A 27,968-nucleotide genomic window follows, 5' to 3' on the forward strand; every position below is an offset into this window, starting at 1 on the left:
TTATCTTGGCCTCCCAGCAAGGCCGCCCTACCCCCCGCCGCAGAAGCAAAGTAACCGGGGCTGAGGCTGGGGCCGCGCCGCCCCGTCCCGTCCCGCACCGCACGATGCCCCTCGCCGTGGCGCCCGGCCTCCTGCTGCTGCTGCTGGCGAGCGGGGCCCGTGAGTAGCCGCCGGGGCCGCCCCCTGCTCCCCAGCCCCAGACCTGCCCCAGAGGGACGGCGTGGGCAGGAAACCCGGCCCCCCAGCCAGGGAGGGAAGGGTGCGGGGCCAGCCCGGGCGGTGCCTTGGCGGGACAGGGGGTCCGGGCTGGGCGCAGGGTCCCGCGGGGGCTGGGGGGGTCTCTGAGCTGGAGGGGCTGGTGGGTGAACGTGGGGCGCTGGGCGCCCGGACTCCTGGGTTCGCTCCCTGGCTCCGGGAGGGGCTGGGAGGGGAGTGTGGTCTGGTGGGGGGGGGAACTGGGCGCCCGGACTCCTGGGTTCTCTCCCCCCGGCTCTGGGAGGGGAGTGGGGGCTGGTGGGTTAGAGCAGAGGGGCTGGGAGCCCGGACTCCTGGGTTCTCTCCCCGGCTCTGGGAGCGGAGTGGGGGGCTGGTGGGTTGGAGGGGAGGATTGGGAGCCCGGACTCCTGGGTTCTATCTCACACTGGCACACCCCATGGCCAGGCCCCAATGCAAACCCACGTTGCGCTGCCTCTGGGCCGCTCCTGCCCCCCAGCCCCCTCGCTGGGGGCACAAGGGGCTGGGGCAGTGACCGGGCTGGGGGTGGGGGTGGTGCCGGGGAACCATGTAACGGCCGCAGCACAAGCTGCGCAAACAGGAAGCACGTTGCTTCCTCTGCCTGAGGCTCGGCGCCACCTGCCCCCGCGGGAACCCAACGCCCGGCCCACGTGGGGGGGCTGCCAGGCCTCAGCCTGGAGCCCCCCCTCCCCCCAGCACTGACTGGCTGTGACGTTATACACAAGGGACTGAATGACCCATCCCAGCGGGGGATGTTCCAGAGACTTAATCTGACCCTGCAGTTTACTCCATCACTGCTACAAGCCTGAACTAAGAACTTTGCCATTGCTGTATGGAATTGATTCCATTTAACCAATTCTACCTCTCATCTCTACCTTTTTCCCTTTGGAAATAAACCTTTAGATTTTAGATTCTAAAGGATTGGCAACAGCGTGATTTGTGGGTAAGATCTGATGTGTATATTGACCTGGGTCTGGGGCTTGGTCCTTTGGGATCGAGAGAACCTTTTTCTTTTATTGGGGTGTTGGTTTTCATAACCATTCATCCCCAGGACGAGTGCACTGGTGGTGATGCTGGGAAACTGGAGTGTCTAAGGGAATTGCTTGTGTGACTTGTGGTTAGCCAGTGGGGTGAGACCAAAGTCCTTTTGTCTGGCTGGTTTGGTTTGCCTTAGAGGTGGAAAAACCCCAGCCTAGGGCTGTGACTGCCCGGTTTAAGCAATTGGTCCTGATTTGGCACTCTCAGTTGGGTCCCGCCAGAATCGCTCCATCCCAGTGGCGTAGTCGTGCTTGGATCCACAGAACCAGGTCAATTAAGCTTTGGGTCAGAACTCCACGCTATCCAAATTTTAACTTTGGGATTGAGAGTTTGGTTGGTTAAAGATCAGTGACCATGAGACAGAGAGCATCAGGAAAAGCAAGGAAACTGCAAGCCTTGAGAGACAGCCTGCAGTTTGATTATGAGCAAGAACTGGCAGAAATTCGAATGGAAGAGAAGCAAGTCTTGGCCCAGCTGGAGAGAGAGGCGGCTGAGAGAGAAAAAGAGGCTGCTAAGAGAAAGAAAAAGGCTGCTGAGAGAAAGAAAGAGCTGCTGGCTGCTGAGGAGGAGACTCACAAGATGCAACAAGAAACTGCTAGACTCCAGCTCCAAGTCAAAAAAGCAATGGAAGAACGGCAGAAACTGTATCCTCTTGGAAATCCAGTTTATAACTGTGTTGATATATGGGGTTACTCTGGGCAGTTTTCTGTGTTTAACCAGTTTTGCTATGGCTGGGGAGATGGGAGTTCTAACCTGGGGAGAAATATCTGTTTGTCTGTGCAAGAAAGCAGTGTGTCTGGGAATGAAGTTTCTGAATGTCTGTCTGATGTCTCAGAAGTGAATCTGGAGTTAGATCAAGAGCAGAAAGATCTCATTGGGGAGGAAAATGTTTCTCAGGTTAAATCCCTAACTGAGGAAGGAGAGGGTAAATTTGTAATGGGTAATGGATTGGTGGCTAGTGCAGCTTGTAGAAGTGAACCTGAAATGGGTAACTGTGATTTGCTAAAAGTAGCTCAGTGTAGTGAAAAAAGCAGCAGCTTATCTGTTGGGAGTGGCAATGTGCCTGGTAGGGAAAGTTTGGAGGGGCCTAGGCAGCCTTGTGAGCTGATGGCTTTGTCTAGTCAGCAGTTTGGGAAGGGAGGGATAGTGGAAGATGAGTGTCCCTATCTCTTACCTGTGTCCTGTGTGGAGAAATGTGACAGTGAAGGGAATGTGCCTATGTCGGTCAGGGGTATTGACTTGCCTATGAAGGGAGCTACCTCGGTCTCCAAGCGGTTGTCTGTGAACAGCCCTGTGTGCTGGGACAAGGGAAGTGAAATCCCAAGCTGTGTGTCTGGTGAAGGAGAATGTGTCTCCGGCTCTTCTGTGTCTGTGGAGCAGACAGAAGGTGCCTTTCAGCCTGTGATGGTTGAGGGTGATTCAGTTGTCTCGGAGTTGGTTGTAAATACAGCTAAAGCCCAGGAAGGGAATAGTCCTGAGTTTGTGTCTGCTGGGGAGAATGGCACTGTGACTAGGTTGCATCCAGTTAGTGTCATAGCAAAATCCCAGAGACCAGACAATTCTGGTGCTTGTAGTTTGCCAGTTGCTAATGTGTGGCTGGAAAAGGGTGCAGCAACTCTGTCTGATCAGGGTGATACCCTAGCCGGGGCACAAGGAGAGCATGAAGGTGATTTAAGTGTGTTACCTACTGACAGTTTGACAACTTGTAGCAAGAAGGAAAAGATTCCTGAACTTGTTCATGGCCAAGGGAAGGAGACTGCTTCTGACCTGTTGTCTAGAAAGTCTGTAGGTGTGCCTAAAAGGGGATTGTGTAGAAATCCGCCTGTTGGGCCTGAAGTGAGTCTAAATGTAAGTGAGACCCAGAAAGCATCTGTGGTTGCTCAGGGAAGTGTTCCTTTAGAGCAAGCCCTAGGTGAAGAGGGGAAGGGCAGAATTTCTGAGAGGGGTGAATTGCTGCTTAGAGAAGCTCCTAGGGAAAGGAATCCTCATGGTAGCCTGTGCAAGCAGTTTACTGCAACTGAAGGGTGTAAAAGTGATTTAATCAAGAAAGTTTCAGTTTCTAACAGCCAGAAATTTTCTGTTGTGAATGGATCCACTGACTTTCCTTTTGAGAGATCCAGTGTGGGCAGCTTTGAAAAGGTCTCAGGTGGAGTAGAAGCTGTTAAGGAAGTTGAGCAGCCCTATAACCACCTGGCTGTGTGTGGCCAGCTTGTTGGGGAGACAATGCTGTTGGGACAGGACTGTCTCCATGCTGAATCTGTAAGTGAGCAGTCTGTGCTTCAGGATCTGAGGACAGATTCAGCTACTGGTGTTTCCGAGCAGAACAGTTTTATGGCTGAATGCTTAAGGATGCAGGGAAGAGCAAGCCAGCTCTCACCCTCAGACCCTTTGAATGGGTGTGATGTCTCTGTAAGACAAAGTCCAGCCTTGGAATCCATAGCAGCTGAAGAGTTAAAAGCTAGTGTCTGTGTTGATGCGAATTACTTGGCTGGCAGGGAGAAGAAAGACTTGCTAATAGCTGTTAGCACAGAGGGCCCACCCCATCAGCCAGTGAACTCTGTTAAGCAAAAGAAATCAGGGTCTAATCCTGCAGGACAAGGAGGAAAGAGAGAACTGAATTTTGCAAAGGGAAGCCACAGGTTAACCCTAAAAGGCCCAAACTCCAATGGTATTGAGCCAGGGGTGTGGCATGACAAACATAATTGTAAATGGACACTTGCAATGAATTTGTTGTTATTGCTAATGCTAATTTTTGTAACTAATGTGTTGCTATTGCCAAGAACTGTAACAATGTACAATGGGCCTAATCTTTTGGAAAATCCCTTGAACATGTTGAAAGGAATACATGAAAACACACTTTATGTTAAAGGGCCTTGCTATACTGATGTTTCACAGTTAATGCCTGTAAACAGTGTTGGAGCTTTTCACAGGGGAAAATACATTCCAGACCTGATGGGCTGTATGAAAGGGGAAACTGAGGCACACTACCATAGTGCTTTCATGGCTAAATGCCAAGAGTCCTGTACTATGAACAACATCAATATCTACATTGGTTTAATGTTAATTGGGTTCAAAACATTGGCCAAAGCTGGTATGGATAAAGTAGCTGTTTTCATTAGCTCTTGGCAAGATCACATGAAACATACAGGAACCATGCTGCAAAAGCTAACCAAGTTATACCTTGAGTTTGTAAAGAGATCCATTCATGTTATTGAACATGACTTTGATAAACCATTTCGGTTATACACTGGTACGGCCTCTAGCCCAACACTAGCTGTAGTGAGACAGACCCAAGGAAAGGGGGCTCTTGGGATGCAGTCAGCGATGTTTTGTCATCCCTTCCTGCATCAATTTTGCGTTGGGGGTGTGACGTTATTGATATAAATTGGGACCATATAGAACATGGGTTGCAACCAAGGTCCTGTAGTGGCACCAAATCTTAAGTGAAGGGGGTCATCTAAGGTGTCTAAGACCAGGTTCTGGGTTGCTGGTTAGGATTATGCTGTCTGTATGTCTGTGTATCATTTTGGAGTTGAAGTTATAAGTATTGGCTCTGTACTGTCTGTATTTTGTATTATGCTCTGCCTCTGGGAAGTGTCCCAGACAAGCTGGTGTTAGCCCTGCCTAGCTGGCTTGATGGCCCATTAAGGGCCATCGGCTACACAATTGACCCATGGAGAGAAGGCAGACACGCCTTGTGACTCAGCAAAGTGCAGGGACTGGCCCATGTGACTCCAGACTCCATATTTTTGCTGTAAGTTTCCACCGTGAGGACAAAGGGATTCTTACACCTGGAAAAGTCTATATAAGGCTGATGCATCATCTCCATCTTGTCTTCAATCCTGCTTCTGACCTCTGGAGGGACTTTGCTACAAACTGAAGCTCTGCACCAAGGACTGTTGACCCATCCCAGCGGGGGATGTTCCAGAGACTTAATTTGAACCTGCAGTTTACTCCATCACTGCTGCAAGCCTGAACTAAGAACTTTGCCATCACTGTATGGAATTGATTCCATTTAACCAATTCTACCTCTCATCTCTACCTTTTTCCCTTTGTAAATAAACCTTTAGATTTTAGATTCTAAAGGATTGGCAACGGCGTGATTTGTGGGTAAGATCTGATGTGTATATTGACCTGGGTCTGGGGCTTGGTCCTTTGGGATCGAGGGAACCTTTTTCTTTTATTGGGGTGTTGGTTTTCATAACCATTCATCCGCAGGACGAGTGCACTGGTGGTGATGCTGGGAAACTGGAGTGTCTAAGGAAATTGCTTGTGTGACTTGTGGTTAGCCAGTGGGGTGAGACCAAAGTCCTCTTTGTCTGGCTGGTTTGGTTTGCCTTAGAGATGGAAAAAACCCAGCCTAGGGCTGTGACTGCCCTGTTTGAGCGATTTGTCCTAAATTGACACTCTCAGTTGGGTCCCACCAGAACCGCACCGTCACAGTGGCCCTTGCAGAGAGGATGTGGGCTCCCATGGGTCTGGGGTGGGTGGGGGCTGGGGCCGGGGCTCAGGCTGGGGTACAGGGGGCAGGTGGAGCGGGGGGCACAGGGCGGGTGGGGGGCAGGGGCCGGGGGCTCAGGCTGGGGGCCCAGGGCAGGTGGGGGGCTGGGGCCGGAGGCTCAGGCTGGAGGCACACGGGGGTGGGGGCTGGAAAGGAGCTCAGCCCCTGGGGATGGTGGGGTCTCCCCCCGGGCTGCCCCACTCCTGCCCCCATGCCCCGCAGAGCGGTGAGTAACCCCGTCTGTCTGTCTGTGCAGGCGCCCTGGTGGTCTCCGTCCCCGCCTCCCCGGTGCGGGCCCAGCCGGGCTCCGACCTGCTCCTGGGCTGTCACTTCTCCGTGGGGGGGGGTGTGGACATGCAGGCGCTGGTGGTGCAGTGGAAGCTGGGGGACCGCCTGGTGGCCGAGTTCGATGGGGTCCTGTCGTACCCCAGGGCCGGGGCCAGACTGTTCCTGGACGAGCTGCGGGTCGGCAACGCCTCCCTGCTCCTCCCGCGGGTCGGGGGCGCCGACGCCGGGCTCTACACATGCTCCATCATCCACTCCCCGAGCCGGGAGAGTCAGCAGGTGGAGCTGCACGTGGAAGGTAACTGCAGGATGGGCTGGGGGGCAGGGCTGGTTGGGGGGCAGGGTCCCAAGGCAGTGCCCAGAGGGCCGTGGCTCCAGGGTTGGGTCCAGAGCCGCCCCGTGGACCCAGCACCTCTGGATAGATCCGTGTTGGGAGCTCCTGGCCACGTGGCAATCAATGGGGAGAGGGTCCCAGGTGCATTGAGGGGTCACCCCCACTAAGCCACCTCCCCCCGGGGCAGCACCTGTCCCTGCCCCATGGCCTGGCCAAGTCTCCGTGGGCAGCACCGTGGTGGGGTGGATGAAGGCCTTGGGGGGCAGAGGGGGTGGGGGGCGGAGGAGGGTGGTTGGGGATGGATGAGGGCAGTGTGGGGCAGATGGGGTGGGGGGCAGAGGGGGTGGGGGACGGAGGAGGGTGGTTGGGGGTGGATGAGGGCAGCGTGGGGCAGATGGGGTGGGGGCAGATGAGGGTGCTGTGGGGCGGTTGGGGCAGATGACGGGGTCTGGGCCCCATTGACTCTCCCCTTCGCCCCCAGCCCCACCCCGTGTCTCGGTGAGTGGCACCGTGGTGAGGGCCGGCGAGCGCAGAAACGTGACCTGCAACGTGAGCCACTTCTATCCCAAGAGCGTGACCGTCACGTGGCTGCGGGACGAGCAGGTCGTGGGGGGCCCCGAGACGCCCCACGCCCAGCTGGGCCCCGACGGCCTGTACAGTGCGACCAGCATCCTCCAGCTCGTACCCAGCATCTCCCTCGCCGACGCCAACTACTCCTGCCACGTGCAGCACGTCGCTCTGGGGGCGCCGATCCAGGAGCTCTTCCGGCTGAGCGTGTTGTGTGAGTCACCCCACTTCTCTACACGCCTCTGCAGCACCCCCCACTGCCAGAACCCCACTGCACCCCATTCCCCCCACAGAACCCCACCCTCCCCACAGCACCCCACTTCTCTACACGCCTGCAGCACCCCCACTGCCAGAACCCCACTGCACCCCATTCCTCACACAGAACCCCACCCTCCCACAGCACCCCACTTCTCTACACGCCTCTGCAGCACCCCCCAGTGCCAGAACCCCAGTGCACCCCCACTTCTATATACACCTCTGCAGCACCCCCCCCTGCCAGAGCCCCACTGCACCCCCTTCCCCCCACAGAACCCCCCCCGCCCCACAGCACCCCACTTCTCTACATGCCTCTGCAGCACCCCCACTGCCAGAACCCCACTGCACCCCATTCCCCACAGAACCCCACAGAACCCCACCCTCCCCACAGCACCCCACTTCTCTACACGCCTCTGCAGCACCCCCCACTGCCAGAACCCCACTGCACCCCATTCCCCCCACAGAACCCCACCCTCCCCACAGCACCCCCACTTCTCTACACGCTTCTGCAGCACCCCCAGTGCCTGTCCCCCACTGCACCCGCACTTCTATATACAACTCCACAGCACCCCCCACTGCCCATCCCCGGCCAGAGCCCCATCCCCCCGCTGCACCCCATTCCCCCCACAGAACCCCACCCTCCCCACAGCACCCCACTTCTCTACACGCCTCTGCAGCACCCCCACTGCCAGAACCCCACTGCACCCCATTCCCCACAGAACCCCGTCCTCCCCACAGCACCCCACTTCTCTACACGCCTGCAGCACCCCACTGCCAGAACCCCACTGCACCCCATTCCCCACAGAACCCCCACTTCTACACGCTTCTGCAGCACCCCCAGTGCCTGTCCCCCTGCACCCCACCTCTATATACACCTCTGCAGCACCCCCACTGCCAGAGCCCCACCCCCACAGCACCCCAATCCCCCCACAGAACCCCATCCTCCCCACAGCACCCCCACTTCTCGACACGCTTCTGCAGCACCCCCAGTGCCCATCCCCCAGTGCATCCCCACTTCTATATACACCTCTACAGCACCCCCCACTGCCAGAACCCCACTGCACCCCATTCCCACACAGAACCCCACCTCCTCACAGCACCCCACTTCTCTACACGCCTCTGCAGCACCCCCACTGCCAGAACCCCACTGCACCCCATTCCCCCACAGAACCCCACCCTCCCCACAGCACCCCACTTCTCTACACGCCTCTGCACTGCAGCACCCCCACTGCCAGAACCCCACTGCACCCCATTCCCCCACAGAACCCCACCTCCCCACAGCACCCCCACTTCTCTACATGCCTCTGCAGCACCCCACTGCCAGAACCCCTGCAGCACCCCCACTGCCAGAACCCCACTGCACCCCATTCCCCACAGAACCCCACCCTCCCCACAGCACCCCACTTCTCTACATGCCTCTGCAGCACCCCCACTGCCAGAACCCCACTGCACCCCATTCCCCACAGAACCCCACCCTCCCACAGCACCCCACTTCTCTACACGCTTCTGCAGCACCCCAGTGCCTGTCCCCACAGTGCACCCCACCTCTATATACACCTCTGCAGCACCCCCACTGCCAGAACCCCACTGCACCCCATTCCCCACAGAACCCCATCCTCCCCACAGCACCCCACTTCTCTACATGCCTCTGCAGCACCCCCACTGCCAGAACCCCACTGCACCCCATTCCCCACAGAACCGCATCCTCCCACAGCACCCCACTTCTCTACACGCTTCTGCAGCACCCCCACTGCCAGAACCCCACTGCACCCCATTCCCCACAGAACCCCATCCTCCCCACAGCACCCCACTTCTCTACATGCCTCTGCAGCACCCCACTGCCAGAACCCCACTGCACCCCATTCCCCCCACAGAACCCCACCCTCCCCACAGCACCCCCACTTCTCTACACGCTTCTGCAGCACCCCCAGTGCCCATCCCCCAGTGCATCCCCACTTCTATATACACCTCTGCAGCACCCCCACTGCCAGAGCCCCACCCCACTGCACCCCATTCCCCCCACAGAACCCCACCCTCCCCACAGCACCCCCACTTCTCTACACGCCTCTGCAGCACCCCCCACTGCCAGAGCCCCACTGCACCCCATTCCCCACAGAACCCCACCCTCCCCACAGCACCCCACTTCTCTACACGCCTGCAGCACCCCACTGCCAGAACCCCACTGCACCCCATTCCCCCCACAGAACCCCACCCTCCCCACAGCACCCCCACTTCTCTACACGCCTCTGCAGCACCCCCCAGTGCCAGAACCCCACTGCACCCCATTCCCCACAGAACCCCACCCTCCCCACAGCACCCCCACTTCTCTACACGCTTCTGCAGCACCCCCAGTGCCTGTCCCCCAGTGCACCCCCACCTCTATATACACCTCTGCAGCACCCCCACTGCCCATCCCGGCCAGAGCCCCATCCCCGCTGCACCCCATTCCCCCACAGAACCCCACCCTCCCCAAAGCACCCCCACTTCTCTCCATGCCTCTGCAGCACCCCCCACTGCCAGAACCCCACTGCACCCCATTCCCCACAGAACCCCGTCCTCCCACAGCACCCCACTTCTCTACACGCCTCTGCAGCACCCCACTGCCAGAACCCCACTGCACCCCATTCCCCACAGAACCCCACCCTCCCCACAGCACCCCCACTTCTCTACATGCCTCTGCAGCACCCCCACTGCCAGAGCCCCATCCCCACTGCACCCCATTCCCCACAGAACCCCATCCTCCCCACAGCACCCCACTTCTCGACACGCTTCTGCAGCACCCCCAGTGCCCATCCCCCAGTGCATCCCCACAACTAGATACACCGCTACAGCACCCCCACTGCCAGAACCCCACTGCACCCCATTCCCACACAGAACCCCACCCTCCTCACAGCACCCCACTTCTCTCCACGCCTCTGCAGCACCCCCACTGCCAGAACCCCACTGCACCCCATTCCCCACAGAACCCCACCCTCCCACAGCACCCCCACTTCTCTACACGCTTCTGCAGCACCCCCTCTGCAGCACCCCACTGCCAGAACCCCACTGCACCCCATTCCCCACAGAACCCCACCCTCCCCACAGCACCCCACTTCTCTACATGCCTCTGCAGCACCCCCACTGCCAGAACCCCACTGCACCCCATTCCCCCCACAGAACCCCACCCTCCCCACAGCACCCCCACTTCTCTACATGCCTCTGCAGCACCCCCAGTGCCCATCCCCCAGTGCATCCCCACTTCTATATACACCTCTGCAGCACCCCCACTGCCAGAGCCCCACTGCACCCCATTCCCCACAGAACCCCATCCTCCCACAGCACCCCACTTCTCTACATGCCTCTGCAGCACCCCCACTGCCAGAACCCCACTGCACCCCATTCCCCCCACAGAACCCCATCCTCCCCACAGCACCCCCACTTCTCTACACGCCTCTGCAGCACCCCCCACTGCCAGAACCCCACTGCACCCCATTCCCGCCACAGAACCCCACCCTCCCCACAGCACCCCCACTTCTCTACATGCCTCTGCAGCACCCCCCACTGCCAGAACCCCACTGCACCCCATTCCCACAGAACCCCACCCTCCCCACAGCACCCCACTTCTCTACACGCTCTGCAGCACCCCAGTGCCCATCCCCAGTGCATCCCCACTTCTATATACACCTCTGCAGCACCCCCCACTGCCAGAGCCCCACTGCACCCCATTACCCCCCCAGAAACCCATCCTCCCCACAGCACCCCACTTCTCTACATGCCTCTGCAGCACCCCCCACTGCCAGAGCCCCACTGCACCCCATTCCTCACACAGAACCCCGTCCTCCTCACAGCACCCCCACTTCTCTACACGCCTCTGCAGCACCCCCCACTGCCAGAACCCCACTGCACCCCATTCCCCCCACAGAACCCCACCCTCCCCACAGCACCCCCACTTCTCTACACGCCTCTGCAGCACCCCCCACTGCCAGAACCCCACTGCACCCCATTCCCCCCACAGAACCCCACCCTCCCACAGCACCCCCACCTCTATATACACCTCTGCAGCACCCCCCACTGCCAGAGCCCCACTGCACCCCATTCCCCCCACAGAACCCCCCCCCCCCCACAGCACCCCACTTCTCTACATGCCTCTGCAGCACCCCACTGCCAGAGCCCCACTGCACCCCATTCCCCACAGAACCCCACCCTCCCCACAGCACCCCACTTCTCTACACGCCTCTGCAGCACCCCACTGCCAGAACCCCACTGCACCCCATTCCCCACAGAACCCCACCCTCCCCACAGCACCCCACTTCTCTACATGCCTCTGCAGCACCCCCACTGCCAGAACCCCACTGCACCCCATTACCCCCACAGAACCCCACCCAACCCACAGCACCCCCACTTCTCTACACGCCTCTGCAGCACCCCCCACTGCCAGAACCCCACTGCACCCCATTCCCCACAGAACCCCACCCTCCCCACAGCACCCCCACTTCTCTCCATGCCTCTGCAGCACCCCCCCCCCAGTGCCCATCTGTCCCGGGGTCCCCGGGCGCTGCTCTGGAGCTGCTCCCCACCAAGCCAGGCAGGACTTGGGGCAGAGGGATACAGGGGCCGAGATCTCTCTGCTCAAGCAGCGGGTGGCACCAGAGGCCCGTATGTTACCTGGCCAAATGGCAGGTTGTGGGGGTGGGAAAAGCAGATTCCTCGCACCACGAGCTAGAATCCAGGTGGTTTGGAAAGTGTTTTGACTGGGGGGGGGGTAATGGAACATGTCACGGGGTCCCTGGGCGCTGCTCTGGAGCTGCTCCCCACCGAGCCAGGCAGGACTCTGGGAGCCTCCTCTCCCTCGGAGCAGCCTGTCTGCAGGGCAAGAAGCTCCCACGGCTTCACCTCCTGGGTCTCTCCTTGGAGCATTCAGCATCCTCTGCCCCTCTGTGCGCTTCCCCCAGCGAGTCCCCCCAGCGGGGTCCTGGGGGGCCACAGGGTCCTGCCCCCCCACTTTGCAGTCAGACGTGACTCTCAGCCAGCCAGTAACACAGAGGTTTATTTAGATGACAGGAACACAGTCCAAAACTGGTCTTGCAGGCACAGACAACAAGATCCCCCTTAGTTAGGTCCGTCTGGGGCCCCAGGGAGGCCACAGCCCCACTGAGAGGCCTGAGCCTCCTTGGGCCTCCCCTCCATTTCCCAGCCAGCTTCCAAAAAACTCTCAAACCCCCTCCAGCCCCTCCTCTCTGGCTGTGTCTCTTTCCTGGGCCAGGAGGTCACCTGAGCTCTCTGTCTCCAACACCTTTAGCAGCCCCTGGCAGGGGGAAGGGCCCGGCCATTAGTTGCCAGGAGACAGAGGGTCGGCCAGGACCTGAGCCCCCCCCCCCCCACCAGTGTTCAGAGGAAACGTTAAGAACAGTCCCAGTTCGTCACACCATCCCCTGCCAGAGTCCCATCCCCCCGCTGCACCCCCACTTCTATATATACACCTCTGCAGCACCCCCACTGCACCCCATTCCCCCCACAGAACCCCATCCTCCCACAGCACCCCCACTTCTCTACATGCCTCTGAAGCACCCCCCACTGCTCATCCTCAGCCAGAGCCCCACTTCCCCCTGCACCCCCCACCGCTGCATCCCATTCCCCCCATAGAACCCCCACTTCTATACACCCTCCGCAGCACCCCCCACTGCCCATCCCCTGTATGAGGGGCTGGGCCTGCTCTTACTCTGGTCTGTGAATGCTGCCTGGGGGGTGTCGGGCTGGGAGGATGCTCTGCATTGGGGGAGGAGAGACTGGCTGGAGGGAGGGGACCTGAGCATGTAAGGTGAGAACCCAGGGAGGGGGGAGAGGCCAGGTGACACCTCTGCCCGGGGAGCTGAACAAAGGCTGGGGGAGGAGATGCTGGGGAGTGAGAGAGTTTCAGGGGCTGGCTCGTGTAATGGAGGGGAGCCCAGACAGGGCTCTGACCCCTCAATGGGGCTCTGGTGCTCCTGGGACCCCAAGATGGACCTAATTGGGGAGGATCCTGTTGTCTGTGCCTGCAAGACCTGTCCGGGACTGTGTTCCTGTCATCTAAATAAACCTTCTGTGTTACTGGCTGGCTGAGAGTCCTGGGGAATCGCAGGAAGCCGGGGGTGCAGGACCCCGACTGCCCCACACTCTGTGACAGAGGGGTGCAGGGCCAGACTCCCCCACACTCCGTTACAACTGGTGGCAGAGGTGGGATCTACTGCACCCCGTGGACGGCACTTCTTGCAGTAAGTGACTGGGGAGCAGTAAAGTGAAGAGGGATTGACAGGAACCAGGTGGGCTGAAGAGTTGGAGAGAGACGGTTTCAGGGGCGATTAACCCCTGGGAGTGTGTGACCAGCGAGATACACTATTGGAATAACGGGGTCCCCCTGAGGACTGCAGGGAGCAGTCTCAGGGGCAGAGGAGTCTGCAGCTCGACCCTGGCAGAGAGGGGATGACCTGAAGAAGGGCTGGTGCATGAGGGTGTCACGGAGTGTGGGGGAGTCCGGCCCTGCACCCCTCTTCCTGAACTCACAGTGACTCTCAGCCAGCCAGTAAAACAGAAGGTTTATTGAACAAACATCTGGTGCAGCCAGGTCAGGGGAGAGTGGTCGGTGCACACGGTGAAGTGGCGCCCAAAGAGATATGGCTCCAGTTTCTTCAGGGCCCACCCCATGGCCAGGCATTCCTTCTCGATGGCCGCGTAGTTCTGCTCTCGGGGTAGCAACTTCTTGCTCAGGTACACGATGGGGTGTCTGTCCCCCTTTTCATCCTCCTGCATCAACACCGCCCCCAGGCCCGTGTCTGAGGCGTCGGTAAACACCATAAAGGGCTCGTCAAAGTTTGGGTTTGCCAGAACTGGGCCTTTGAGCAGAGCCTCCTTCAGCGGGGCTGTCTGTATGGGGGATGGGAGAGAAGGGATGATTTTAGGTGAGATGCAGGTATTCAGACTGTAACATGAGCTAGGCCTGGGGGAGGGGAGGTCTCACCTCTGGCTGGGGCTAGACAAAGGGAAGGGTGGAGTGAAGTCAGTCTTCGGTAGAGGACAAGGCCACCGCCTCGGGGTATCGAGTGGCGAAATCTACCACCACCAGGATGTGTTTCTTCCCTGACCGGGTCGCCTTGCTGAGAGGCCGCACCATGTCCATGGCCACCTTCTGGAAAGGCTCCTCTATGATGGGCAAAGGCCTCAGAGCTGCTTTCCCCTTGTCCCGGGCCTTCCCCACCCGCTGGCAGGGGTCACAGGATTGGCAGTACTGCCGGACATGGGTAAAGACCCCAGGCCAGTAAAAGTTCTGTAGCAGCCTCTGCCTGGTGCGCCGGATTCCCTGGTGCCCTGCGAGGGGGATGTCATGGGCCAGGTACAGCAGCTTGTGGCGAAACTTCTGGGGAACCACCAGCTGCCTCCTGATCCCCCATGACTCTACTTCCCCGGGGGGAGCCCATTCTCGGTACAGGAACCCCTTCTCCCACAGGAACCTCTCCTTGCAACCTCTCCTCATGGTCTGTGCTGCATTGAGGTCAGCCCGGTCCCTGGGCTTCTGCAAGGAGGGATCTTTCTGCACCTCAGCCTGGAACTCAGCAGCTGGGGCAGGGATGGGCATCTGCTCTCTCTCACCGGCTGGGTCTGAGGCCGCAGCCTCTCTGGGTCGTGTCTCTGGGCGTTCCCTCCCCACCAGGCACTCGGGCAGAGTACTTTCCCCGTTGTCAGGGTGCAGTGCCCTGCGCCGACTCTGACTACGGGTCACGATCAGGGTACCCCGGGCATTGCCTGGCCAGGCCTCGAGATCCCCCCCCATTAGCACCTCTGTGGGCAAATGGGGGTGTACCCCCACATCCTTGGGGCCCTCCTTGACCCCCCACTTCAGGTGCACCCTCGCCACGGGCACCTTGAATGGGGTCCCGCTCACGCCCATCAGGGTCAGGTAGGTATCAGGCACCATCCGATTTCGCCCACCTCGGCCGGGCCAGCGTCACCTCTGCGCCTGTGTCCCAGTACCCAGTGACCTTCTTCCCATCCACCTCCAGGGGAACAAGGCACTCGCTCCGGAGGGGCAGCCCCGTGGCCACCCTGTAGCAGAACCTTGTGTCCGGAGCATCCAGCCCCCAGAGGCGCTGGCCTGGGGCCCTCCTCCCTCCTTCCCAGGTGGGACGCTGCCAGCCCCCATTTCCTGGGAACGCTGCCCCTCATCCGATTGGGTCTTTACCCAGTCAACCCTCTGCGGGTTGGGTCTGCTCGGTCTGTCTCTGAGCTTGGGGCACTGGGCCCGTATGTGGCCTTGCTGGCCACAGTGGAAGCAGCCCATGTCTCGTGGGTCCCCTCGAGTGGGTCGGGTGGACCTGACGCTGGACGTTCCCCTTTTGTGGGGGTTCTCCATAGGGCCCCGCTGGGAGGTCCCGTGGTGACTCTCTCTCTGCGTTGAGGCAGGCCTGCTCCCTCGAGACTCCTCCCTGCCATCCTCCGCCCGACTGTCCATGTATTGGTCGGCCATCCGGCCTGCATGCTGCGGGTTCTCCGGCTTCTGGTCCATCAACCACCGCTTCAGGTCAGATGGGCACTGCTCATACAGGTGCTCCAGTATGAATAGGTCAAGCAGGTCCTCTCTGGTTTGGGCCCCAGCCATCCACTTGCGGGCATACCCCTGCGCCCGGTTGACCAGTTGTAGGTATGTGACCTCCCAGGTCTTATGTTGACTCCGGAACCTCTTCCGGTACATCTCCGGGGTCAGCCCAAACTCGCGGAGCAGGGCCTCTTTGAACAGGTTGTAGTCCCGCGCCTTCTCCCCTCTCATTCGGCTGTACACCTCCACGGCGGTGGGGTCCAGTAAGGGGGTGAGGCACCGGATCCTGTCTGCGGGGTCCACCTCGTGCAGCTTGCAGGCATTCTCAAAGGCCGTCAGGAAGGTGTCTATGTCCTCCCCCTCCTTACGCCGGGCCAGGAAGTTCTTATCAAAGCTCTTTGTAGGCTTGCCCCCCCCCTCAGTCACCGCAGCCGGGGCCTCCCTGCTTTTCAGCTGGGCCATGGCCAGCTCATGTTTGCATTGTTTCTCCTTCTCCCTCTCCTCGTATTCGCGGTGCTTCTCCTTCTCCCTTTCCTCGTATTCGCGTTGCTTCTCCCTTTCCTCGAATTCACGCTGCTTCTGCCGGTCCTCCATCTCCATCAGTTTGATCTCTCTCTCCAAGTCCAGCCGCCTGAGTTCCACGGAGGCCGAGCGTCGCCGGGCCGATCCCCTGCTGGCCGGGGGGGTCACGGTGCCCTCGGTAGCCGGGCTCCTCCTCCCCCTCCCCTTAGGCCTAGGGGTGGGAGGTCTCGGGGAGCCCTCAGCAGCCGGCTGACCACTCCTAGCGGGGGCAGACACTGGTGCCTGCGCTGCATCTGCCCGGCTGCTTCCCTCAGAGACAGGGACCGGTTCATCCCTGCGATCTCTCTCCTCCAGCTGGGCAATCAGCTGGGCCTTGGTGAGCTTCCCATAGTGCAGCCCCCCCTGCTTGCACAGCTCCACCAGCTCCCACTTGCGCTTCTGGGAATACATCTTCCTGCTGGCCGCTCGCAGGCCGGGGTGCTCGCCGCTCCCCACGGGTTCCAGGGGGACCCCTAGTGTGCCAGTCCTTGAGGTCACCACCTCTTTGCCAGGGTCGAGCTGCAGACTCCTCCGCCCCTGGGATCGCTTGCTGTGATCCCCCGGGGGACCCTGTTACTGCAAAGTCCTTCTCTCTGGCCACACTCTCCCAGGGGTGAATCGCCCCTTCGTTTTACTGCTCCCCAGTCACTTACTGCAGGAAGCGCCGTCCACGGGGTGCCGCCGATCCCACCACTGCCACCAGTGTCACGGAGTGTGGGGGAGTCCGGCCCTGCACCCCTCTTCCTGAACTCACAGTGACTCTCAGCCAGCCAGTAAAACAGAAGGTTTATTGAACAACAGGAACACAGGATACAGCCCAGCTGGTGTTCAGAGCCAGGACCCCTCAATCTGGCCTTTCTGGGGGGTTCAGGGTGCTTGGATCCCTGCCTAGGATCCCCTGGAAACCCACCTCCCAGCTCCCAACCAAAGACTGACTTCACTCCACCCTTCCCTTTGTCTAGCCCCAGCCAGAGGTGAGACCTCCCCTCCCCCAGGCCTAGCTCATGTTACAGGCTGAATACCTGCATCTCACCTAAAATCCTCCCTGCTCTCCCATCCCCCATACAGACAGCCCCTGCTCCACCACAGAGGGGTCTCCCTGGAACCGGTGGGAAGCTGAGAGCACAGGCCGGCGAGGGGCCAGCAGGAAGATGTTTGCTAAGCACCTTAAGAGAGACCTGGTGGAGCTGTGCAGGCAGAGGGGCTGCGCATTGGGAGGTCCACCAAAGACCAGCGAATCGCCCAGCTGGAGGAGACGGATCGCTTGGGTGAACCGAGCCCTGTCCCAGAGGGAAGCCACCCAGCGGACACAGCGTTGGCCCTGGGGGCTGACATGGCTGGGAGGGGCCAGACTGCTGCCGAGGACCCCCCGAGACCCTGCCCCCCTATACCTAGGGGAGGGGTTGGGGGAAGCCCAGCGAATACCAAGGGCACCCTGACCCCGGCAACCAGCAGGGGATCGTCCCGGCGGAGCTCCCCGTCCCTGAACGGATGCGGCTGGAATATGACAGGGAGCTGAGACGAGAAGAGCTTGAGTTAAGGAGGCAAGAAATGAGGCAGGAGTGGGAGGAACGGGAGAGACAGCGTCAGCATGAGGAGAACCAGCGTGAGCATGAGCTGGAGGAGAAGGAGAAGCAGCGCCAGCATGAGCTGGAAATGGCCCAGCTGAAAAGCAGGGAGGCCCCAGCTGCGGTGAGTGAGGGGGGGCCCAAGCCTACAAAGAGCTTTGATAAGAGCTTCCTGGCCCGGCGTAAGGAGGGGGAGGACATAGACACCTTCCTGACGGCCTTTGAGAATGCCTGCGAGCTGCACCGGGTTGACCCTGCAGACAGGATCCGGCGCCTCACCCCCTTACTGGACTCCACCGCCGTGGAGGTGTACAGCCGAATGAGAGGGGCGGAGGCGCGGGACTACAACCTGTTCAAAGAGGCCCTGCTCCGCGAGTTTGGGCTGACCCGGAGATGTACCGGAAGAGGTTCCGGGGTCAACATAAAACCCGGGAGGGCACATACCTACAACTGGTCAACCGGGCGCAGGGATACGCCCGCAAGTGGACAGCTGGAGCCCAAACTAGAGAGGACCCGCTTGACCTAGTCGTACTGGAGCACCTGTATGAGCAGTGCCCGTCCGACCTGAGGCTGTGGTTGATGGACCAGAAGCCGGAGAACCCGCAGCATGCAGGCCGGCTGGCTGACCAATACATGGACAGTCGGGCGGGGGATGGCAGGGAGGAGTCCCAAAGGAACAGGCCTGCCACAATGCGGAAAGAGAGTGACCTGGAAACCTCCCAAAGGGGAAGCATGGAGCACCCTGCTCGAGGGGACCCACGAGACATGCACTGCTATTACCGTGGCCAAAGAGGCCACATACGGGCCCACTGCCCCAAGCTCAGGGACAGACCGAGCAGACCCAACCCACAGAGGGTTGACTGGGTAAAGACCCAGCCGGATGAGGGGCAGTGTTCCCAGGAAAGGGGGGCTGGCCGCGTACCACCTGCTAAGGAGGGAGGAGGGCCCCAGGTCAGCTCCTCTGGGGGGCTGGATGCTCCAGGCACAGGGTTTTGGTTTACAGGGTGGGCACGGGGCTGCCCCGCCGGAGCAAGTGCCTTGTTCCCTTGGAGGTGGATGGGAGGAAGGTCACTGGGTACTGGGATACGGGTTCAGAGGTGACGCTGGCCCGGCCCGAGGTGGTGGCCCCAGATCGGATGGTGCCCAACACTGACTCTGAGGGGTGTGAGCGGGACCCCATTCAAGGTGCCTGTGGCGAGGGTGCTCCTGAAGTGGGGGGTCAAGGAGGGCCCCAAAGATGTAGGGGTGTACCCACATTTGCCCACAGAGGTGTTAATGGGGGGGACCTCGAGGCCTGGCCAGGCAATGCCCGGGGTACCCTGATCGTGACCCGTAGTCAGAGTCGGCGCAGGGCACTGCACCCTGACAACGGGGAAAGTACTCTGCCCAAGTGCCTGGTGGGGAGGGAACGCCCAGAGACACGACCCGGAGAGGCTGCGGCCTTAGACCCAGCCGGGGAGAGAGAGCAGATCCCCATCCCTGTCCCAGCTGCTGAGTACCAGGCCGCGGTGCGGGAAGACCCCTCCTTGCGGAAGATAAGGGACCTGGCTGACCTCGGTGGGGAACAGACCATGGGATGAGGTTGCTGGAAAAGGTTCCTGTGGGAGAAGGGGCTCCTGTACCGAGAATGGGCTCCCCCAGGGAAGATGGAGTCGGGGGGATCAGGAGGCAGCTGGTGGTACCCCAGGAGTATCGCCGCCAGCTGCTGTGCCAGGCCCATGACATTCCCCCCTCAGGGCACCCGGGAGCCGGGCGTACCCAGCAGAGGCTGCTGCAGAACTATTACTGGCCTGGGGTCTTTGCCCATGTCCGGCAGCACTGCCGCTCCTGTGGCCCCTGCCCGGGGGGGGGAAGGCCCGGGACAAGGGGAAAATGGCTGTAGGACCCTGGCCCATCACAGAGGAGCCTTTCCAGAGGGGGGCCAGGGTCCAAAGGGGGGCTCTGAACCAAGAGAGCCTGAATCACAGCCCCCCAGACGGGAACGCGGGGAGAAGCCCCCAGCCCAGCTTGAATCCCAGGGGTATTGGGGTGGGGAAAGGGCACGGGCCGCATAAACCTTCCCACATATGAACTACGGGTACCATGGAGCACCCCTGACCTAAAGGGGAGCAGGAAACTGGAAGGGCCTGGGGTAACTCTCCCCCCAGAACGGGGGGGACCCTGGGGCCTCTGTGGGAACGTTGGTGGGTTCGAACTTCCCCAGGTCACTGGCTGAAGTGACCTCGCTCAGTTCGGTCTCGAAGGGGGGAGAGGTGTGAGGAGCTGGGACTGTTCTTACTGTGGTCTGTGAATGCTGAGTGGGGGTGTCGGGCTGGGAGGACGATCTGCACTGGGGGATGGGAGACTGGTGGGAGGGAGGGTCACTGGGCAGGTAACGTGAGAACCCAGGGAGGGGGGAGAGGCCAGGTGACACCTCCGCCCGGGGAGCTGAACAAAGGCTGAAGAGTGAGAGGAGTTTCAGGGGCTGGCTGGGGAATGGAGGGAAGCACAGACAGGGCTCTGACCCCCCAAGGGGGCTGTGGGGTCCTGGGACCCCAAGATGGGCCTAACTGGGGAGGATCCTGTTGTCTGTGCCTGCAAGTCCTGCCTGGGACTGTGTTCCTGGCGTCTGAATAAACCTTCTGCTTTCCTGGCTGGCTGAGAGTCCTGGGGAATCGCAGGAAGACGGGGGTGCAGGGCCCCGACTCCCCCACACTCTGTGACACCGAGCCAGAGCCCCATCCCCCCATTGCACCACATCTTCCCCACAGCACCCCCACTTCTATACATGCCTCCGCAGCACCCACCACTGCCCATCCCCTGCTGCACCCCATTCCCCCACAGAACCCCATCCCCCCACAGCATTGCACCCTGTACTGCACCCCCATTTCCCCACAGCAGTGCCAGAGCCCCATCCCCAGTGTAGCTCTCCCTCCCTGTACAGCACCCCATTCCCACGCAGCACCCCCTCACTGAGCTCCTGGTGCCTCTGGGGGCCCCCTTCCTTCTCCCTGGACCCCACAGGTGCCTGTTCCCCTACTCTTACCTAGAGAGCCCCCCATGGTGGTCCCCTCCAGGGGCCCCAGCCCACGGGGAGGGAGCCCAGCTCCCTGACCTTGTCTCCCCACCCGGCAGCCCCGCCCTCCTTGACCCCGCAGATGGTGGTGACGCCAGAGGGGCTGGGTGCCCTGCATGTCCGGGTGAGTGGCTACTACCCCCCCAACATCACGGTGGATTGGCTGCGGGACGGGGAGATCCTGCCCTCCATGGAGTCGCTCCCCACACGGGAACCGGACGGGTCCTTCACCCTCCGCAGCGGCTACATCCTCGACCGCCCAGAGCCTGACACCCAGGTCACCTTCACCTGCCGCGTGCAGCACCCGGCGCTGAGCACCCCGCTGGGGCAGAGCATCACCTGGAAAGGTCAGTGTGACGGGCGGGGGGGCCCGGAAGGGGGGAGTGTCTGTGACAAAGTGACAGGTTTCAGAGTAGCAGCCGTGTTAGTCTGTATCCACAAAAAGAACAGGAGGCCTTGTGGCACCTTAGAGACTAACAAATGTATTTCAGCATGAGCTTTGGTGAGCTACAGCTCACTTCTTCGGATGCATAGACTGGAACACACGGACAGGGGATATTTACACATACAGAGAACATGAGAAGGCGGAAGTACCCATACCATCTTCCTGTTGGCATGCATACTTCCACCATACTGCCACAGGTACTCCTGTTCTTTTTGTGACAAAGTGGGGATTTCCCTTCTTTAAAGTATGAGGTAAGCATAGGTAATATTGAAGGGGGGTTATTTATGGTATTGGGAAGACTGACCAGCAGCTTCAAAAATATGGTGCCATAGTGCCCAGTTATATACATTCCTTTATTAATTTATTTGCATTTATTTGTACGTACAGAGACAGGCGTTATAAGTCAAGACAGAACCCCGAAAAAAGGTAAATATAAGAACAGTCCGTACATATAGGGGTTATTTGTATGGGTATTTTGCGGGGGAAGGAGGCGGGGGGGAGGTAGGGATGAGTGCATACTGACATCCGGTGGGTTATGAAGGGGGGGTCAGCATTGGTGGGTTTTTTTACTAATAAGCTGAGCTAAGTTACTAGGTATTGACAGAAACTATGTCCTTGCTTTTTAGCAGTTTCTGTCTTCTTTGCTGGCTGAATTTTAACTCCTTCCTGACAATTGTATGTGAGCTTTACTGTTTTGCATGAATACGGTTTGTGCCTCAGTTTCCCCGTGTGCTGCACCAATACCTTGGTGGTGGGAACAGGGGTGAGTGAGTTTGGCTGAGACCTCTGGGGCAGGTGAGGCTGCTCCAGCTGCCTGCACAGATGCTATGGTATGGCCAGTGCCCTTCGTAACCTGAGACCCAGGAGGGGGATGTGACCAGGTGACTCTTTGCCCAGGAAGTGAGACAAAGAGGAGGAGGAGAAGCACTGTCACAGAGTCCCCGGGCGCTGCTCTGGAGCTGCTCCCCACCAAGCCAGGCAGGACTCTGGGGAGCCTCCTCCCCCTCGGAGCAGCCTGTCTGCAGGGCAAGAAGCTCCCACGGCTTCACCTCCTGGGTCTCTCCTTGGAGCATTCAGCCTCCTCTGCCCCTCCGTGCGCTTCCCCCAGCGAGTCCCCCCGGCGGGGTCCTGGGGGGGCCACGGGGTCCTGCCCCCCCACTGCGCAGTCAGACGTGACTCTCAGCCAGCCAGTAACACAGAGGTTTATTCGATGCCAGGAACAGGGTCTAAAACAGAGCTTGTAGGTACAGACAACAAGATCCCCCTTAGTTAGGTCCATCTGGGGCCCCAGAGAGGCCACCACCCCGCTGGGAGGCCTGAGCCTCCTTGGGGCTCCCCTCCATTTCCCAGCCAGCTTCCAAAAAACTCCCAACCCCCCTCCAGCCCCTCCTCTCTGGGCTGTCTCTCTTTTCTGGGCCAGGAGGTCCCCTGACCTTTGTTCTCTCCCACCTTTAGCATCCCCTTGCAGGGGGAAGGGCCTGGCTATTAGTTGCCAGGCGACAGAGGGTGGCCAGAGCTGAGCGCCCCCCCCCCCAGTATTCAGAGGGAACATTAAAACCAGCCCCACTTCCTCACAAGCAGTAATGGGGGTGTCGGAGGTGGGGTCGCTGGAGGCTGGCAGTCTGGGGGCGGGGGGGGGGGGACTGACAGGGGGCAATCCAGGGCGTCTGGCCCAGGACTCCCCAAGCTGGACTTGGCTGAAGGTCACTGATTTCTGAGCTAACAAGCTCTGCCCTACGCTGTGTTCCTGTCGCCTAATAAACCTCTGTGTCCCCGGCTGGCTGAGAGTCACGTCTGACTGCGCAGTGGGGGGGCAGGACCCTGTGGCTCCGCCCAGGACCCCGCCGGGGGGACTCGCTGGGGGAAGCGCACGGAGGGGCAGAGGAGGCTGAATGCTCCAGGGAGAGACCCAGGAGGTGAAGCCGTGGGAGCTTCTTGCCCTGCAGACAGGCTGCTCCGAGGGGGAGGAGGCTCCCAGAGTCCTGCCTGGCTTGGTGGGGAGCAGCCCCAGTGCAGCGCCCGGGGACTCCATGAAATGGTCTAACACCCCCCCACCCCCAGGCCCAGCCGGCCTCAGCATCACTCCGCCTGTGCTGCTCCCTTCCCTGGCATTGGTCCCTCCCTGCTCCCCCAGCTGTGTTCAGATGACCAGACTTCACTTTCCTCTGCTCCCGTGGGCGCCGGGGAGCCTGTGAGCAGAGTCTGTCTCAGCCTAGGGCAAGGTGGGTGGGTGGAGCCCGTTGCTGGAGGGAGCAGCCTGCTTCGTCTCTCTCTGTTTTGGGAGCTTCAGCTTCATCCTGGGCTCCAAACACTGAACCCAAGTCACGCCGCAGCCTCCCAGCAGGAGCCTGGATGGTCTTTAACTGCTCTGCATGTGGGACTGGGAGCAGAGCAGTAACCCTGTGCCTCCCCCTCACAGAACCCAAACCAAGCCCCCACAATCCTCTGGTCTGGAAGTCGTTATGCCTGGCCACGTGGGTCCTGCTGGGCGTGGCCTTGGGGTGCTTCGTGTACTGGAGCTGTCGCATCAGCAGTAAGTGGGCCCAGACCCCGTCCCTGAGGGGCTCCTCCTCCCTCCCCAGCCTCATGCTCTGCGCTCCCCCACGACCCCCTCCCTCCGGCTCACGCCCTTCCCCCTCCCCCACGCCGTCCCTCCCCCCCAGCCTGACGCTCTCGTCTCCCCGCAGTGTCCCCGATCCGTGCCTGGGAGTGTTGGCCGAAGGGCAGCGTCACCGTGCTGCTCTGCGAGGTGGAGGGGAGGCTCCGCGACAAAGACAGCCTGACCTGGAGCAGCCTGCGCCAGGGGAAGGAGCTGGGCCCTGGGCAGCCCGGGGAGCTGAGCACACTGACGCCGGAGCAGCACCACGTGGTGACGTGGCGGCGCCGCCTCCGGCTGGGCAGGCAGCAGCTCATGTCGGTCCTCACCGTGCAGACCCCGTGTGACGAAGAAACTTTCAGCTGCACGTTCCGGCCGGGCGCAAGGGACATGCAGCAGAGACAGATCACAATCCCCGGCGTGGCGGCCGGTGAGCGGGGCAGGGACCGGGGGAGAGGGGCTGTGGGGGGTGGCAGATCAGCACAGTGGGAGCAGGAGGCTGTGGGCTGCAGGGCTGCAGGGGCATGCCTGGATTGGGGTGCCATGGGGAGACAAGGAGATGTGGGGCATAGGGGGCACAGGATGCAGGGGGAGGGGAAGGGGGGCCTGTGGGATATGGGGTGCAGTGTGTGTCACGGCGTCCCCGGGTGCTGCTCTGGAACTGCTCCCCACCGAGCCAGGCAGGACTCTGGGAGCCTCCTCCCCCTCGGAGCAGCCTGTCTGCAGGGCAAGAAGCTCCCACGGCTTCACCTCCTGGGTCTCTCCTTGGAGCATTCAGCATCCTCTGCCCTCCGTGCGCTTCCCACAGCGAGTCCGCCCAGGCGGGGTCCTGGGGGGGGCACAGGGTCCTGCCCCCCCACGTCGCAGTCAGACGTGACTCTCAGCCAGCCAGTAACACAGAGGTTTATTCGATGACAGGAACAGGGTCTAACACAGAGCTTGTAGGTACAGAGAACCGGACCCCCTCGGCCGGGTCCATTCTGGGGAGTGGGGAGCCCAGACCCAGGTTCTGCCCATCCCCGGTCTCCCCAGCCAGCTCCAAACTGAAACCCCTTTTTTCTGCCTTCCACAGCCGCCCCCACCCCACCTCCTGCTTCCCCTTTGTCCAGCTTCCCTGGCAGAAGGTGTCACCTGGCCCCAACCCCCTCCTGGGCTCCGGTTAGGGAGATCAGCTGCTCTACAATCTGTTTGAGAGACAGGAAGGCTGGTCTCATGTGACCCCTCTTCTCCCCCATGAACCCTACAAAGCCAGGAAGTGCCAAGTTCTGGGGCAGCTCAGAGCCATCCCCTGACGCTCCCACAACACGTGTGCAGGGACGGTGACAGACTCGCACCTCGCAGGGGGGCTCCTGGGGCCTGGCAGGGGTGTGCCCAGCCACTGGGAAGCGCCATGCCCAGCCCGGGTCGACAGACACACACTCAGTCTGCTCCAGCTACTGCCTGACAATAGCCATGTGGCCACAGCAGCACAGGTGGGGGGGGGGGGCAGGCTAGCGCCGAGTGCGCCCCCAGGGGCCAGGCAGGGCCGTACTCCGGTGACTGTCCCGAGCTCACGCGGCTATTTTTAGCCCCCAGCGCGTCTGTCTGTCCCTGCTGGGACCGACCCCTCCCGGCTGCTGTGTGGACGTGCCTGGCCAGATACGGACACGCTGCAAACGGGACACTCACCTCCCTCCTGATACACCCCCACGCTGTCCCTGTGAGCTCCTTCCCCCGCCCCGTACACACGGCTCTCCGGGTCCCTAGCCTGTGTGCAGCTCAGTGCGGAGCGCGGTGAGATTGTCAGCACCTTCGGCGGCAGCCCTGCTCCGTCAGTGGGGCCGGGAGCTTTTCACACCAGGCCAGAGATGTGTTTGTTCTGGTTCATTCCTCCCCAGCTCAAAGGGCTGCAGGGACCCTGCCCAGACCTTACACGAGTCACCTCAGGGGACAAACCTCACAGGAACTTTAACAAAGGTGTAGAATGAAAACCCCTGTGCAGCCGTAAATACCGCGTGTGCCAGCATCGCCCAGAGCAGCCTGGGGCAGGCGATAGGGCAGGGAGGTCGCCCCTCTCCCCCAAGCGGGGAAGGATTCCCCGGCAGTTAAGGAGCAGCTGGTGATCCCCTCGTCACCCTGAACAGCCGAGCTAGAGTCACCTGTCAGCAGGCCCCCCGCGGCTCGGCCCTTACAAGCACATTACGAGCCCTGGGGGATTCCTGGCCCAGGCCTGGTGCTTCCTCGTTCGGGTGCGTGGGATTTAATACTAGAGCCGGGACATGGGCGTCTCGTGTGAGCTCAGCCCTGTCTGTCCCCACCCGCCCCCTTTCCCAGCGGTGCCGGAGTCAGTTCTCTGGAGAGACGCGTTAAACTCTCCCCTTTACCAGCCAGCGTGGGACATATCTCCGCTCTCCACACCCCTCACCATCAGCGCTTGGGGGGCCAGTACCTGACCACGCTGGCAGCCTGGTTCTCTGGCCTGGGGAGGGAAGAGCTAACGAACAGCTCAGAGGCGGGGGGGCTGGTTCCCCAATACCCAGCCTGGGGCAGTTACAGCCAGGTCTGAGCTCGGTGTGTCCCGGGATTACAGGGGCAGGCAGCGAGCTCCGGGCCCCCCAGAACCCGGCACCCACCTGGGTGAGGTCATGGGGTGGCTTCTCCCCGTCTCCAGCAGGCTCTGTTCTGTGGCTGGCAGGGCCTGGGCAGGGTGGGGAGTTTAGCTAGTGGGGCTGAGTCTGGGGTGTTCACAGGGTCCCCAGGGAGGGGCCTCATTCCCGTTCTGTTCCTCCCTCCAGGTGGCCCCCCACTCGATGGAGACACGTCCGTTTTTTGACTCTCCTGCACTCACCACGGCCAGTGCTGGGGAGACAGAGCCAGCTGCAAACCGCTCGGAGAGGAGAGAACAAACTGACCCCTTGTGATGCTGTGTGATCGGCGTGTGACCGTGCACAGCACTGGTGTTGCCACTGTGCTACAACTGCAAGAGAACTTGTACCAAGCACGTCATGTCCGGCGTCACTGGGAAAGTTGTGAATTGCTAAGTGTGGATATCCTGCTTATATGTGTAGCCCCCCGCCCCCGTTCACCGGCCCAGAATGAGGTGGTTCGAGATCGGGGAAGCCTGTTTGTGACCCTTTACACAACTTAGGGGACTGGGCCTGAGCCTCCTGTGTGTGCTCTGCGTTGTGTGTCAGTGTGTTCACCTCAGACCAGACCCACTCAGACAAACCACCGGAGAGCGCGGCCACACCGTCCCGTAAAGGCGCTTTAAGCTGCTAAGTGTGACTCAGGCTACGGCTACACGAGAGACTTCAAAGCGCTGCCCTCTGAGCGCTCCCGCGGCAGCACGTTGATGTGCGAGTGCACGAGTGTGGTTGTGCGTGAGACAGCTCTCCCAGCGCTCCTGGTAACTCACCGCCATGAGGGGAGTCGCTCCGAGCGCCGGGAGCCTGTCCACACGAGCGCTTTACAGCGCTCAGACTTGCTGTGCTCAGGGGGGTGATTTTTCATACCCCTGAGCAGTGGCAGCTCCAGGCACCAGTGCCCCAAGCACGGCTGTCAGGCAGCCTTCGGCAGCAAACCTGAGGTCCGTGGTCCCGTGGCTTTGGCGGCAATTGAGCGGCAGGTACGCCGAAGCCACAGGACTGGGGGACCTCCCGCAGGCGTGCCACCGAAAGCCGAAAATCTAGAGCCGCCCCTGCCCCTGAGCCAGCAAGTTAGAGCGCTGTCAAATGTGCGTGTAGACAAGGCCTCAGCCCCTGTGTTTGTTCCTGGGGTAACACCCCCAGGCAGGTTACATCCAGTCTAGGCAGCACAATGTGACTGGACTGTTCGAGTTCGATGGCCCGTTAAAGGAGACGCCCCTAACCCTAGAGGGAGCTGGTCCCGCCAGGTGAGTGAGCCTTCCTGCGGGTGCCCCAGCCAGAATCCGGGCAATGGCTGCCGCTGAGACTCATGTGACGTACTCAGGTGACCCTGGACTCCATCTTGGGCCGGTAATTTTCC

The 27,968-nt window shown here is 60.6% G+C and overlaps 2 protein-coding genes across 2 annotated transcripts; both read left to right on the forward strand.

The window, feature by feature from the left end:
* On the forward strand, positions 1–20,793 carry LOC120404145 (tapasin-like). Its single transcript, XM_039536146.1, has 5 exons — positions 1–159; positions 6,030–6,356; positions 6,874–7,173; positions 17,389–17,437; positions 20,766–20,793. The coding sequence occupies exons 1-5, from the start codon at positions 105–107 to the stop codon at positions 20,791–20,793; spliced, it is 759 nt and encodes a 252-aa protein (XP_039392080.1). The 5' UTR covers positions 1–104.
* On the forward strand, positions 20,502–27,521 carry LOC120404146. Its single transcript, XM_039536147.1, has 5 exons — positions 20,502–21,290; positions 21,776–21,814; positions 23,808–23,951; positions 24,076–24,414; positions 26,759–27,521. The coding sequence occupies exons 1-5, from the start codon at positions 21,026–21,028 to the stop codon at positions 26,794–26,796; spliced, it is 825 nt and encodes a 274-aa protein (XP_039392081.1). The 5' UTR covers positions 20,502–21,025; the 3' UTR covers positions 26,797–27,521.
* Positions 27,522–27,968: the final 447 nt, after the last annotated feature.

Source organism: Mauremys reevesii, linkage group 4, assembly GCF_016161935.1.
Source record: "Mauremys reevesii isolate NIE-2019 linkage group 4, ASM1616193v1, whole genome shotgun sequence".
Lineage (NCBI taxonomy): Eukaryota > Metazoa > Chordata > Testudines > Geoemydidae > Mauremys > Mauremys reevesii.